Source organism: Zea mays, chromosome 1 (genome assembly GCF_902167145.1).
Source record: "Zea mays cultivar B73 chromosome 1, Zm-B73-REFERENCE-NAM-5.0, whole genome shotgun sequence".
NCBI lineage: Eukaryota > Viridiplantae > Streptophyta > Magnoliopsida > Poales > Poaceae > Zea > Zea mays.
In genome coordinates, this window is record NC_050096.1 from 275,594,286 (window position 1) to 275,610,005 (window position 15,720).

The window sequence follows — 15,720 nt, forward strand, 5'->3', positions numbered from 1 at the left end:
TATCTGTCGACGAAAAACATTACAATCATTGGTGGCATGAGAAAAGGAATTATGCCACTTACAATAAGCACGCCTCTTTAATTCATCAGGAGGAGGAATAGTATGAGTTAATTTAATGTTGTCGTTTTTCAGTAACTCGTCAAATATTTTATCACATTTGGCAACATTAAAAGTAAACTTAACTTCCTCTTGTCGATTCTTTCGAATCGACTGTAAAGCAGAACACGCTGAAGGTTTAGCCTGCCCTGGCCAAACCAGTTCGGCGGTGTATACATCCGTGGATTCATCGTCCGAATTATTGTATCCCACTAGATGCATCTTATGGCTAGCCGATTTTGATGTTTCCTTATTTCGGCTTTCACAGGTCATAGCCCGCTGGTGTAAGTGCACTAGTGAAAAGAATTGGGTGCCATCTAATTTTTCTTTTAAGTAGGGTCGCAACCCATTGAAAGCTAGCCCTGTCAGTTGTTTTTCTGCGACATGAATCTGAAAGCATCGGTTTCTAGTGTCCCGGAATCTCCGGATATAGTCATTAACCGATTCTTCAGGCCCCTGTCGGACTGAAGCTAAGTCAGCCAATTCTAGCTCATGTTTTCCTGAGAAGAAGTGTTCATGAAATTTCTGCTCTAATTCTTCCCAAGAGTTAATAGAATTTGGTGGCAAAGCTGCGTACCATGCAAATGCAGTATCAGTAAGGGACAACGAGAATAAACGAACGCGGTAGGCTTCCCCATCAGCCAATTCTCCCAAGAGTGCTATGAATTGGCTTATATGTTCGTGTGTGCTTTTCCCACTTTCACCAGAAAACTTAGAGAAGTCTGGTATTCTAGTTCCCTGTGGGTATTGCACGGTGTCGAATCGGTGGCTATAAGGCTTCCGATACGATTGCCCTGTACCTGACACACTAACACCGAGTTTGTCCCTGAACATCCCGGCTACCTCGTCTCTGACCCTCTCTGCCATGTCTGGCGACCATCCATTGAGTTTGTGGGTGGAGATTTCAGGTTGCCTGACATTACTCTGTCGGCTTTCCTCCCAGGTATGTTTAAGGTGTGTGTTAGGTGTCCTATTAATGTCACCAGCTCCTGCCCTATACCCCTCAGGCTCTCTTGTGGCCGAATAGTATTCAGCCCTATGTCCATGAGGTGGTATGGCATGATTATAATGTGTTGCTGGTGGGGCACCATAATGTTGCTGCGATGAATGTGGGAACTGTGCGTATTGCGCAGCTCTCGGCTCTGCGTATGCATATCCGGACGGTCCGGCGTAAGAGGCCGAATGGTCCGCGACCTGGCCAAATGGTCTGAAGGTATATCCGGATTGTCCAGCCGTATATGGTGCTACGTGGGTAGTCTCGTACCCAGACCGTCTGTCGTAAAGAACCGGACGGTCCGCGATCGGGCCGAATGGTCCAGGGCTGTACCCGGATGGATCGGCCATATATGGCGTGACTTGGGCAGTCTGCGCATGGACTCGTGTAGAGTCGGATGGTCCAGCGTAATACGTCATCCGGTTCATGCCATATCCGGACGGTCCAGCGTAAGATGGCGGACGGTCCGCAACATATCCGGACGGTCCGGCGTGATGCACCGGACGGTCCGTGATGGGGCCGAAGTGTTCAGGGTTGTATCCTGATGGTCCGGCCATGTACGGTGCGACCTGAGTGTTTTGTGTGCGGGCCTGCATCTGGTCGGACGGTCCGGCGAAATACGCCGGACGGTCCGCGGTATAACCGGACTGTCTGAGATGATGCTCGGATGGTCCGGTCGCGTCCAGTACCTGTCGCGTGCCTAGTGGTTGCGGCTGTGATGGTGACACGAAAGCGTGCATCGGCATACCATATGATGGCTGGGTCAAAGGTGACCCGTTTAAAGCCGATGTGTTTGACGTGGGTGGCACTGTATTAGACTCCCGCGATGGAAAATTAGGAGCAGTTGATTTCTCATATGCACGTAAATGCATTTTAATAGATTCATCTACATATTGCTTTAACTGATCTCCTCGTTGATCCATGAAAGTCGTAAGAGATAGATCTGGAGTACTTACAGCGGGACCCTGCAGTGGAGGTAGGAGAGATTCCATATCGATCTCCCCTTGACGGACGATCTTCTGGTGGCGATCCACCGTGAAGTGTGACAAGTACTTGTCCGCCGCCTCCTTGCGCCGTTCGGAGAGTTTATGCAGCAGTTCCGCCTCTTCCTTGTCGCGTTGTTCGTTCCATTGCCGCATCACCTCCTTCTCATCGCGCATTACGAGGTCTTCAAAGGGCCTTCGGTCATCAGCCGGGAGCGCCTCCATGGCCGGCTTGATGATGTTGGTAGTGGAGATCTTGGTGTGATCCTTAGAACCGGCCATTTATGGGCCGATTTTTAGCAGATCTAGACACTTATTCCCCAGCGGAGTCGCCAAAAAGTATGTTGACACCTTTTTGGAGGCGCCAATCACTCAAAAGAACCGGCGGCGGTGCTCTCTGGTCAGGCGCGGACGGTCCGCGGCACAGAGCCGGACGGTCCGCGACCTGGCGCGAGGCGGCGGTGCTCCCTGGTCAGACGCGGACGGTCCACGGCACAGGGTCGGACGGTCCGCGACCTGGTGCAGGAGCTAGGATCCTCTGCCTGACGGCCGGACGGTCCGCGCCCTAGGGCCGGACGGTCCGCGCGTGCGCAGGGGCGGCGGAAGATCGCCGGCGGCGTCTGGATCTCGCTCCCGGGAGGGACCCCGTCGGGGAGGAGAGATCCTAGGAGTTGTCTAGGCTCGGGCAGACCGACCTAGACTCCTCTAATCGACGTAGAGTCGAGGAGAGGCAGAGAATTTGGGGATTGGAATACTAAACTAGGGCTAAACTAGAACTAGACTAGAACTACTCCTAATTGTGCTAGAAATAAATGCGAGGTAGAAGTGGTATTGGTTCGATTGTTGGGGGTTCAATCGGCCGTAGCCCTTCATCTATATAAAGGGGGAGGTCTGGATCCGTTTCCAACTGTTTCCCGAGTTAACCCCGCGGTTTTAGTAACAAATCCCGCGAGAAACTAGGAACCCTAACTGACTCTGCGTGCGCGCGGACCGTCCGCGCCACCACCGCGGACAGTCCGGACCGCGGACCGTCCGGCCTCGGGGCCGGACCGTCCGCACTGCTCTTTTTAGAGCTCAACATATGCCCCCCTGCCTTTTGGTGAAGGTTGACGAACCAAAAGCATATGAACTAAACCTGATGTAGGTCACCGGCTTTTCGATATGGAGATTATTCAATAAAGCACCAATATAAAGGCCGTTTCGGATTGTATCTTTCTCGGCCATGACCATTTGATCAATGGATCAAAAGGAATAGAATGGAGGTTCCCCCCAGTCTGGATAGACGAAGGGACTATACATGTACCATGGATTCATCATCGTGCCATTCCATGTTTGAACAGGATAATATACCGACGATGAGTAAATAGGTGGAAAGTACCCTGGTCTCATAGAATGAATAGGCGATGCTTGTTGTGTCGCCTTTCGGGTCGTTTTGTTTGACCGTTTTGTTTTAGCAGGTGACCGGGGTTTCTTTGTTGACCGATCACGTGGAACAGTCTTTTTGCTAGTATTTTTGGAGAGCAACTGATCAAAAGTAGGATCGGCTTTGATCAGCCGATTATATGTGCTTTGATCTTGCGTCTTTTTCCTTGCTTTGTGTAGAGGTTGACGCCTTTGGTCATAGGTGGACTGTCCGGCTGAGTTAGCCGGACCGTTTGTCTGAGCACCGGATTGTCCGCACGTAGGTGCCGGACCATCTATGATGCTGGGGCTAGGCTGATGTGTTTGGTTTATTAACTGTGCCTGCCCCCGGCGTCTTCAGACCTTTTAGCCTTCTCGTCCGAAGCCTTTCGAGTAATCTCCTTTTGTGATATATCTGACATGCGAGGATTGCTGATGACGATGCCCTTGCCTTTGCCTTTATCGGCCATTTCGGGCCGAACCAAGACCTTTTTGCATGTGAGTTCTATTGTATTAACAGGAAAGGGTTGTGTGTCTACTTGCATCTCCTGAAAAGCCAATCGACCCTTATTTATGGCCGATTGTATCTGTCGACGAAAAACATTACAATCATTGGTGGCATGAGAAAAGGAATTATGCCACTTACAATAAGCACGCCTCTTTAATTCATCAGGAGGAGGAATAGTATGAGTTAATTTAATGTTGTCGTTTTTCAGTAACTCGTCAAATATTTTATCACATTTGGCAACATTAAAAGTAAACTTAACTTCCTCTTGTCGATTCTTTCGAATCGACTGTAAAGCAGAACACGCTGAAGGTTTAGCCTGCCCTGGCCAAACCAGTTCGGCGGTGTATACATCCGTGGATTCATCGTCCGAATTATTGTATCCCACTAGATGCATCTTATGGCTAGCCGATTTTGATGTTTCCTTATTTCGGCTTTCACAGGTCATAGCCCGCTAGTGTAAGTGCACTAGTGAAAAGAATTGGGTGCCATCTAATTTTTCTTTTAAGTAGGGTCGCAACCCATTGAAAGCTAGCCCTGTCAGTTGTTTTTCTGCGACATGAATCTGAAAGCATCGGTTTCTAGTGTCCCGGAATCTCCGGATATAGTCATTAACCGATTCTTCAGGCCCCTGTCGGACTGAAGCTAAGTCAGCCAATTCTAGCTCATGTTTTCCTGAGAAGAAGTGTTCATGAAATTTCTGCTCTAATTCTTCCCAAGAGTTAATAGAATTTGGTGGCAAAGCTGCGTACCATGCAAATGCAGTATCAGTAAGGGACAACGAGAATAAACGAACGCGGTAGGCTTCCCCATCAGCCAATTCTCCTAAGTGTGCTATGAATTGGCTTATATGTTCGTGTGTGCTTTTCCCACTTTCACCAGAAAACTTAGAGAAGTCTGGTATTCTAGTTCCCTGTGGGTATGGCACGATGTCGAATCGGTGGCTATAAGGCTTCCGATACGATTGCCCTGTACCTGACACACTAACACCGAGTTTGTCCCTGAACATCCCGGCTACCTCGTCTCTGACCCTCTCTGCCATGTCTGGCGACCATCCATTGAGTTTGTGGGTGGAGATTTCAGGTTGCCTGACATTACTCTGTCGGCTTTCCTCCCAGGTATGTTTAAGGTGTGTGTTAGGTGTCCTATTAATGTCACCAGCTCCTGCCCTATACCCCTCAGGCTCTCTTGTGGCCGAATAGTATTCAGCCCTATGTCCATGAGGTGGTATGGCATGATTATAATGTGTTGCTGGTGGGGCACCATAATGTTGCTGCGATGAATGTGGGAACTATGCGTATTGCGCAGCTCTCGGCTCTGCGTATGCATATCCGGACGGTCCGGCGTAAGAGGCCGAATGGTCCGCGACCTGGCCAAATGGTCTGAAGGTATATCCGGATTGTCCAGCCGTATATGGTGCTACGTGGGTAGTCTCGTACCCAGACCGTCTGTCGTAAAGAACCGGACGGTCCGCGATCGGGCCGAATGGTCCAGGGCTGTACCCGGATGGATCGGCCATATATGGCGTGACTTGGGTAGTCTGCGCATGGACTCGTGTAGAGTCGGATGGTCCAGCGTAATACGTCATCCGGTTCATGCCATATCCGGACGGTCCAGCGTAAGATGGCGGACGGTCCGCAACATATCCGGACGGTCCGGCGTGATGCACCGGACGGTCCGTGATGGGGCCGAAGTGTTCAGGGTTGTATCCTGATGGTCCGGCCATGTACGGTGCGACCTGAGTGTTTTGTGTGCGGGCCTGCATCTGGTCGGACGGTCCGGCGAAATACGCCGGACGGTCCGCGGTATAACCGGACTGTCTGAGATGATGCTCGGATGGTCCGGTCGCGTCCAGTACCTGCCGCGTGCCTAGTGGTTGCGGCTGTGATGGTGACACGAAAGCGTGCATCGGCATACCATATGATGGCTGGGTCAAAGGTGACCCGTTTACAGCCGATGTGTTTGACGTGGGTGGCACTGTATTAGACTCCCGCGATGGAAAATTAGGAGCAGTTGATTTCTCGTATGCACGTAAATGCATTTTAATAGATTCATCTACATATTGCTTTAACTGATCTCCTCGTTGATCCATGAAAGTCGTAAGAGATAGATCTGGAGTACTTACAGCGGGACCCTGCAGTGGAGGTAGGAGAGATTCCATATCGATCTCCCCTTGACGGACGATCTTTTGGTGGCGATCCACCGTGAAGTGTGACAAGTACTTGTCCGCCGCCTCCTTGCGCCGTTCGGAGAGTTTATGCAGCAGTTCCGCCTCTTCCTTGTCGCGTTGTTCGTTCCATTGCCGCATCACCTCCTTCTCATCGCGCATTACGAGGTCTTCAAAGGGCCTTCGGTCATCAGCCGGGAGCGCCTCCATGGCCGGCTTGATGATGTTGGTAGTGGAGATCTTGGTGTGATCCTTAGAACCGGCCATTTATGGGCCGATTTTTAGCAGATCTAGACACCTATTCCCCAGCGGAGTCGCCAAAAAGTATGTTGACACCTTTTTGGAGGCGCAAATCACTCAAAAGAACCGGCGGCGGTGCTCTCTGGTCAGGCGCGGACGGTCCGCGGCACAGAGCCGGACGGTCCGCGACCTGGCGCGAGGCGGCGGTGCTCCCTGGTCAGACGCGGACGGTCCGCGGCACAGGGCCGGACGGTCCGCGACCTGGTGCAGGAGCTAGGATCCTCTGCCTGACGGCCGGACGGTCCGCGCCCTAGGGCCGGACGGTCCGCGCGTGCGCAGGGGCGGCGGAAGATCGCCGGCGGCGCCTGGATCTCGCTCCCGGGAGGGACCCCGTCGGGGAGGAGAGATCCTAGGAGTTGTCTAGGCTCGGGCAGACCGACCTAGACTCCTCTAATCGACGTAGAGTCGAGGAGAGACAGATAATTTGGGGATTGGAATACTAAACTAGGGCTAAACTAGAACTAGACTAGAACTACTCCTAATTGTGCTAGAAATAAATGCGAGATAGAAGTGGTATTGGTTCGATTGTTGGGGGTTCAATCGGCCGTAGCCCTTCATCTATATAAAGGGGGAGGTCTGGATCCGTTTCCAACTGTTTCCCGAGTTAATTCCGCGGTTTTAGTAACAAATCCCGCAAGAAACTAGGAACCCTAACTGACTCTGCGTGCGCGCGGACCGTCTGCGCCACCACCGCGGACCGTCCGACCTCGGGACCGGACCGTCCGCACTGCTCTTTTTAGAGCTCAACACAAACTTGAACTGGGTGCTTTAATAAACTCGCTACAAAATCCCCGCTCAGTACATGCATGCAAGAACAACTGCTTGGAGGTTTGCACGAACTAACCTCAGAAGAGATTTTGCTCGGCTTGATTATAGGTTGCATCGGAACGACTTGTATAAGCATATTGAAGAGGATACTAAACAAAGTTGTATTTTAATACGTAGTCTAGAGACTATCAAACGCCCTCCAACAATAATTTTATTTTATAAAAAATCATCAAGCTCGGTCTCTTGGTTCCTAAATAAGTAAATAAATATAATACATCATATACTGGATCACTATCCACCTTTCCCTCTTAATCTTCGACTATTTATTTTCTAATAATGTAATTTATTTTCTAAATATAATTATTTAAGGCTTAACTGTTAGATTAAAAAAATTCTCGAGAACCTAAACACTTTAAATATAGTCCTATTTAAAGTTTTAGTGCTCTGTTTTTTAGTTTTTGTTGAAGATGCTCTAAATATCATTATAGGTTGCATTTACGTTTAGGCCATGCATGTTTAGAACTCCTAGAACTAATAGTTAGCCAACTAATAAATTATTAGATGACTCAAGTCAGGTAATGAACTAATTATTAATTAGTTGTGGGTGTTTAGAACCCTACAACTAATTTTTAATAACTCATTGTTAGTTCTAAAGGTTCAAAACATGTCCTTACTCCAAACATACTACTAGATTACTACATAAAATTCAATGTGCCTCTGAGCCTCAATGCAGCAAGAAGACAGAAACATGTAGCCGGGAACAACGGGTGGGGATGCCATACCAAGTGAAGTATTCATACCGAACATATTGACATGATCCTTGGGACCCTCCACGCGAGACGCGACAGGTAGGAGTCAACGCCCAGGTAAAGATAATTGCGTCGCGGCAGGGAAAATGCAGCCGTGTAGGGCCGTCGCCGGGCTCGTACCTCTCCCGCCTTCCCTCTACTCCCTCTAGTCCCCTAGTCTCCACGGGGCAGGGGCAGTGCGTTCGGTACGGCGGATTCGTATCGTACCCCCTGCGCTGGCGTGACGTGCGTTCACGCCGGAGCAGTGCTGCTTGCATTGTGCCGCTGCGGCGGCAGCGGGACGGAAGAGTAAAAAAAAAAAAAAAAAAAACGGGTGCGGCTGCAGGAACCTGACGAGTGACGACCCGTAGCTGGGCAGGGTGCTTCCATTTCCGCGTGCGCCGGCCGTGGCATGGAAACGCAGGTCGCCGCGCGTGCCATCCTCGATTCCTCGTTGGCCTGCCTGTCTCCCGTCTCCCTGCTGGCCGTCGGAGCAACAGAAAGGACCACCGATCCCCGCCGGACGGCTGCTCCACAAGATTTATATGGGATATATCAAGTGTCCTCTTTTCTGATAAACTTCCTTTTTAGAAAGTCATAACTTATCCGCAATGACAACTTTCAGGATAACTACTCTTCTACTCGTGGGAGCTTCCTGGATAATTTCTCAATACATTTAGGGCATGTTTGGTTTCAATTAGTTCTATGACTAAACTTTTGTCCTAGGACTAAACTTTAGTCCCTATATGTTTGGTTTTAGGGACTAAATAGATTCTAAAGTCATTAAATACATTATCCAAAAACTCAAATACCCTTAGAATATACTCATAATATTAATTATCTACAAAAAAAAAGTAAGGGCAACATGATAATTATAGGCTTTTAGTCTCTTTTAGCACCTATGTGAAGGTAAAGACTAAACCATTTTAGTCCATATTTTAGTCCTAGTGTTTGGCAAAAAAGGGACTAAAAACTAGAGATTAATCTTTAGTCCCTCTAACCAAACACCCCTTATATAGTACGGTTTGGGAGAGCCCAACTTCACGGAATGTAGCTTAGCTTCATCAATTTTATCATAGCTCAGCTTCACGGTGAAGTTCTTGAGTTATTTTTTTAAAAAAAAAATGTTTAGCTTGTAGACCAACTTTAGTTTCATGAATTTGGTGATTTGGTTGGAAAAGCCATTTTTCGCATCAATCAATATTATTAAAAAAACGAATGACATTACACCAATATTTTTAGAAGCAGTTTTAATAGAATGCCACATTTGAGAAGACACGACCCTATCCTTTATAGCCCTCACCCGCCCGTACGACTAACGACGATCTGACATAACGAAAGCCTGAAAGACCAATTTACCTGTCTTGCTTCGCTTTTGCAGCTGTATTGCAGGTGCGCTCAGCTACACAAGGATGGGAAATCCTCGCCGCCCCTGATTTCATGATGAGATGCAATCACTTCGTCCTGTAGGATTCTTGAGATTGCATATGAAAACTGGTAGCCACATTGACCCCCTTGGCCATCGGGTACACCGTTACAGATTATTTGCAAAATTCTCCACAGACTAACGTGAGCTAACTACCAAAAAAAACTCTTGGTGTTACATGAGATGCTATTCCGCAGCATATCTGCATATGGATTGTTCAAGTGTTGTTTTCCTAATACAACAATGCTGTTGGCACGTTTCCTAACTATCGTTCACCTTGAAGAATGTATACGAAAGAACGATATTGTTCACCCCGTCCATTTTGGGGTCTGTCTCAAACTCAGGATCGATATAGAAGAATACCTGAGAATTTCACGAGCATTTGTCATCAAGACATAGTGCACAAATAATACTCCCTCCGTTCTTTTTTTTATTTGGTGTGTTTTAGTTAAAAAATGAACTAAAGAGCGACAAATATTCGAGAACGGAGGTAGCAGTAGATAACAGTCAGCACCAATATTGCTTAGCAAACTAAAAGCTTACTGGCATGTCAATCTGTTCTCCAGGAAGAAGTGTTTGCTCCTCAAAGCAGAAACATTGTATCTTATTGAAGTAAATCGCAGCCTGTAGAATAAAAGGTAAAATACTGTTGTAAACTCAGATGAACAAGTGAAAACTTCTATTAGCTGATGACATGGTTACTATTCTAAAGCTCAGTGCCTCTGTTCCATAGCAACATGAATAGACAGGCAATGTTGCAGCATCTTAACAAAAGTTATGTATTTTTTAAATTTTCTTTGGTGTTTTGACATATGCAATTTCACAGAACAAAAAATAGTATGCCGCAAATTTTCATCTGCCAACACCTGTTCTAACTTCAAAGCAAAGCGCAATAGTATGAGTGTGCATGATAAACTTCAAAGATCATTCCAGTGGCTCTCTATTTGTTCACAAGTCTTGCTTCCCAGGACATGCAAATATGCTTTAGGGTGAAATTGTCATCGTTATTGATAAGTTCATTTGATTCAAAAATAAAGGTTTGCTTTATTTCATGCTAAGATGTCACAGGTGTACAGACAGTGCAGCATCCATTAGACTTTGACAGGCAAACGGAACAGGCAAAGTCAATTTGACAAACTTGGTCAAGCATTTGAGACTTAAGCAGCCTCACAGGCCTATATAATTTCAAGGAATGAAGGATGTCTACCGAAACTAATATCCAGAAAATAATATTAAAAATCTGCTACATGCATCCGGCTACAATTTATCAATGACATCCTTATCACCCTCAACAATTAAAATTGACTACAATTTGTCCATACCAGAATGCTCTCACAAAAAAGGTGCACTCATGGGAGAATACATACACCTAGCAATCTAGAATAGACTATAAATATTGCCAGAAGTATTGGAGTAATAAACACTGTTGTGGTAAAGTGACCAATTCTATTACATATCAGTTTTATATCAATGATAATGCCATCAGCTTCAAGAAGAAACAGCAGGTATATGTGAATCATGTAAAAAAAGCGAATGAAACACAATTGCAACTTCAAACCTTCATAGGAGCAACATTATACGTGGATACACCAGTAATTGGAGCTGAACTGCGATTCTCAGCAGTATAAAAAGCAAGAGCACTTTCACCAGGTTTAACCCTGACCTAAAATAAATGAAATAGGACCAGAATAAGTATACGACAGAAACCGCTCGATATCTGAGACTTGAATCCCAATATTATTACCTCTCTCTGTGTAGGGATGAACTTCCACGGCATTCCATCAGCAACATCAGCATTAAATTGAACAATTATTTCTCTGCATGCAAAATGAATGCCTTGATTCTAAAAAGAATGAAAAAAAACAAAGTGCGAGAGCAACAATAAAATTCTAAAAGAGCACAACAGCAGAAGTACAGATATCATCAGTGCATAAGCTCTAAGCATGTAAAATAAGCAGTGGGGAAATTGGTTATTTACTTTTACTTCATTAAACCATAAGGGCTTCATGAATATTTATGGTCGACCTTGCCTCTAAGGTGGGTCCCATGTATTTCAAAGGTCATCTCCGTAACATTTAAGGCCCAGATCGATTTTTAGGAAGACCCCGCCATATCAAATAAAAAATCATGATGCAAGTTTCCTGAGTGGCTGATGTCTGCTCGTTCCCAATCCAGCACCACCGCCAGCCTGCCACCACATCTGTCTCCTCCGTGCCTTTCAGCTGCCTCCACACCAACCTGCATCTATCACCTCTCCGCTCCTTCCAGCACCACCCCATCCCAGTAGCCCTGCTTTGCCTCCCTCCGCCACACACCACAGCCCAGATGTCGCCTCCTGCCCCCATCCCAGCGCTTTCTCCATTCCCTCCACCACTCTCCCAATCCAACCAGCAAGCACAGTCACCGTGAGGGCCACCACAAACACCGGCAACCGTGGCAGGGGAAGGCGCTGACGCCATCCCTAAATGCACGATGGCAACTGTAACACAGGCAAACTCAAATGATTTTAATCCTTGAGGTCATGTCCTTGGCTTGAGGTCCGGCTTTAGGATTTCTCTGCTTCAAACCTCCTTAGAGTCGAGCTTGTTATGTATGAGGTCGACCATAACTTCCTTAGGACCTCCTTATTCCCAACACTCCAGATGCCCTAAGGAAACTAGGCATATATTTGCTCGAGTTTTATAAGAGCTAGCATACAATTAAAGCACACTATCATTGTCGGAATGAAATCGTCATCAAATGCACCAGCTTATCCTTTACCACTGCATGTCCTACATATCTTTTTTACTGGATCTTGTAAGACCTGCATCCTTATTCCCAATAATCTGGATGCCCAAAGGAAACTAGGCATGCGTTTGTTCGAGTTTTACAAGAGCTAGCATTCCGTTAAAGCACATTGTCATCGTAGGAATGAAATGGTTATCAAGAATGCACCAACTTAGCCTTTACCACTGTATGCCCTACATATCTTCTTACTGGATTTTGTAAGACCTACATTGTCGTATAAGCTTAACTTTGGAAATCGAAGGACATGTGACCATAAACACTGTTAACCAGACAACAAGGAAAGAAAGGCACAGTGCCATGTTTGAGACATAAAGGAGGATTCTAGTTTATGCAACTGCCATCTAGCTGAAAACGTACAACAATTTTTAGTGTTTCCACAAAACTAAGGCATTTTGTTATCTTTCAATCAAAATAGCGTTCCCGAGAAACTAAGGTCTTTAATAGAGCGTTCAGAATGGCATCCAAGATCAATATACTAGAAAGATATAATAACAAAGTATTCAGATAAAACTATTCCATTGAATAATCAGTTCAGTAGTGATAGTGCAGGAACATGAAATAAGTAAGAATGCAAAAACTGGATATTCCCATGTTCAACTAGGCTCACCGTGATGTCGTAGTTCCGTCTCGAGCATGCCGTGAGATCTTCTCCTCCACACTCTGCATAGAGTACAAAACACTCAAGCTCATGGATTCGAACGTTCATCGTTCACACTGGATATAACATCGTACCAAACTTTCAATGGGTTAATTCCTGACTTCTAGTCGGTTAAGTATAAGCCACATTTATGAACCATCGCATCAAGTTAGATATAGAGCAATCTAAGTTTACTCGATGGTCAAGAAATTAGCATACCAAGAATCAGGCAGCAAATAAATAGCACAGGCATATGAATTCCAATCAATTCGACAAAGAAACTCACAATAATTATGTTTAGTGATGTCTAAATATATGCATCATATATGTCAGCATTCACCCAGGAAATGAATTAGAACAATAATGTCTTTTAAGAAAAAATAAGGAGCACATTCCTGAGTTAGGTTAGTGTACAAACACCAGTGCACATGGAGTGCAAGATACGATATGACATTCCTTTCCTCTGTGAGGAAAATAAAAATTTGGCAGTCCTACATTCACCATTTTTTATTTGGCATATTCCTATTGGCTTAAAGGATTTGCTACCATGTTCCTTAAAATAGTAAATATTTTCCATGTGTCACACTATTTCACAATTTTTATATGAGCCATGGTGTCTGACCAGGACAGTTTCAGGCTTACTTGTAAAAAATGAAAAGCCCTGATCCAGTGATAAATCCAGGAGTCCAGGGCGGCAAGCAAAGGCTTAAATGAAGCTAATAGCAGAAATAGGAGTACAGCTGGTCACCAGGAGCTGCCTCTCCGGTCAGGAGTCCTCGCCTACAAGACCTGACTCAACCTCTTCTCCATCTTATGGTTCGGGCACTGGGCTTACTATGTCTAAGAGGTGTTCTGTTACAACGCAACGCTCCCTTTTGCCCCTACCATTGCCGGCTGCTTGCACACGACAACAAGGGTAACACAACCTTTAAAACTAGACAACTCCAAACAACTCTAGCAAAGATCATATTCCCCTCATAATAAGCACTCCCTCTGTACCAAATTAAAATTCGTTTTAAATAATTAATGGATTCGTACAATACTTGATATATGTGTTTTACATGTGTGTCTAGATTCATCATCTTCCATTTGAATATAGACATAAAAATCAAGAGATAAAACGACTACTATTTTGGGACGGAGGGAGTACATGATAACTATGAACTGAATACCACATAGGTGTCACACATGGGGATCATCAAAGACAGGCGGACAGCGGGCTAGAAGCGGAGAGGCTACAGCTCATTTGTGTGGTTTGTTTTGTTGACGTGCTGTCACTTGATTGTGTAATCGTTATTATACAGTGTCTGTGTGTGGTTTAAAGACCTGGCATGCGTACAAAGAGTGCTGAACAAATTTCTACCAGTAAAATAAAGCTAAGGTAAAGGAGATTAGGAGAACTTATCCCGTTCCTCACAACTCGACACAATATGGGCCACGGATGAATCGTTGGTGGCCACGAGTGTGATAATATACTCGAAATGTGCCTATTACCACAAGAAAGAAACTTTGAGCAGACCGTATCAGCTTATGTTACTAACCCTACCAGCGATACAGATGGAGTGTTGGAAACTGCAATTAGCACCGACCAAATGATAAAATAAAGCACCTAATCCTAATGTACGAACAATTGGCAGCGCACATCTGCACACAGAACAACTAGATCGAACCAAATCGAAAATGAGGGCAGTCCAGACCTCGCGTCGTTGGACGGTGCCGCCGTAGCCGGTAGCCTGGCAGAAGCGACGGTATAGCGGTACGGCGGCGTACGAGGCGCCGACCATGGCGACCGCAACGCCGAGAAGGTACCCCAAAGTCCGTCTCGAGCTCTTCTCCCGACCGGCCGCGGAAGGTGATGACGAGGCGAGCCCGCGCCAGAGAAAGGCCGCGTCAGAAGCGGGAGGCCACCCACGCCGTGTGCTATGGCGGTGGAGGAGAGAAGGGGAGAGTTGGCGGTGGAGCCTGGCGAGCGAACGCATCGCCATCGCGGCGGGAGGCTGCGAGCGGTGGTGTCGCCGCCGAGTTGTACTCTTTCCTGTTTCCTCTCTTCTTTCTCCTCACTTTTTCCTCCTTTTTGCTGCGCAAATGCAACGGAACGGCCAAGACGACCTGTTTGCACTTTGCAGACCCATATTGGACGCGCCCATGGACAAGATTTCCGGCCCAACTAATCGCCATGTATCTCAATATAATTATTTATTAGTCTATCTAGTCATCAATTAATTACCAAAACCAAATGAGGTCCTTATAACCCCCTCCTTTTTATAATTGATGACAACTCTATAAAGGTATATTGTTTTTTATTCTTTTTCTAATCTAGCTCTTTATATAAGTGTAAATTTCTAGTTTGGTTTGGTTTTTATGCTTCTTATCTAACTTTAAGATTATTTATTAAATTTGGATAAGCATCATAAAGCTCAACTTAGTAATGATAATTCCCCCTACATGTGTGCTCAAAAGGTTTGGTTTCAAGCTTACACACCATGAATTTTGCGGTAACAATATCACTACTAAATGATGTTAAAATATACAAGATAGAAATGTACCTTTGTAGTGTGTATACTGCTTTTCAAAAACATCCTTAACATCACCTTGCTTGAAACAAGCGACGCTATATACCATGTGAGATCAACATAATTATGAGGTTCTAGTTACGCGTTGCTACACTAAGATTAGGCTATAAATACCATTAAATCAATCATCATCCAAGTCTTAATTCTAGCAAACACTCACACAAGTATGTAGGAATGTAAGACAAATATGATGCAAGCAAGAAAATGTAATGCATAATCAAACACATCAAACATATATTTATAAGCTTGCTCCTCCTACTTGTGTGCATCTATTGTTCAAGAAAATTACATCCCC

General features: G+C 45.8%; 1 protein-coding gene across 1 annotated transcript; it reads right to left on the reverse strand.

Moving 5' to 3' along the window:
- Positions 1–9,191: 9,191 nt before the first annotated feature.
- LOC100384526 (cytochrome c oxidase assembly protein ctaG) lies at positions 9,192–14,888 on the reverse strand. The gene is made up of 6 exons (NM_001177044.1): positions 14,550–14,888; positions 12,823–12,875; positions 11,173–11,245; positions 10,987–11,091; positions 9,972–10,052; positions 9,192–9,791 (listed from the first exon to the last, which is right to left on the reverse strand). The coding sequence occupies exons 1-6, from the start codon at positions 14,835–14,837 to the stop codon at positions 9,690–9,692; spliced, it is 702 nt and encodes a 233-aa protein (NP_001170515.1). The 5' UTR covers positions 14,838–14,888; the 3' UTR covers positions 9,192–9,689.
- Between the last annotated feature and the right edge of the window lie 832 nt (positions 14,889–15,720).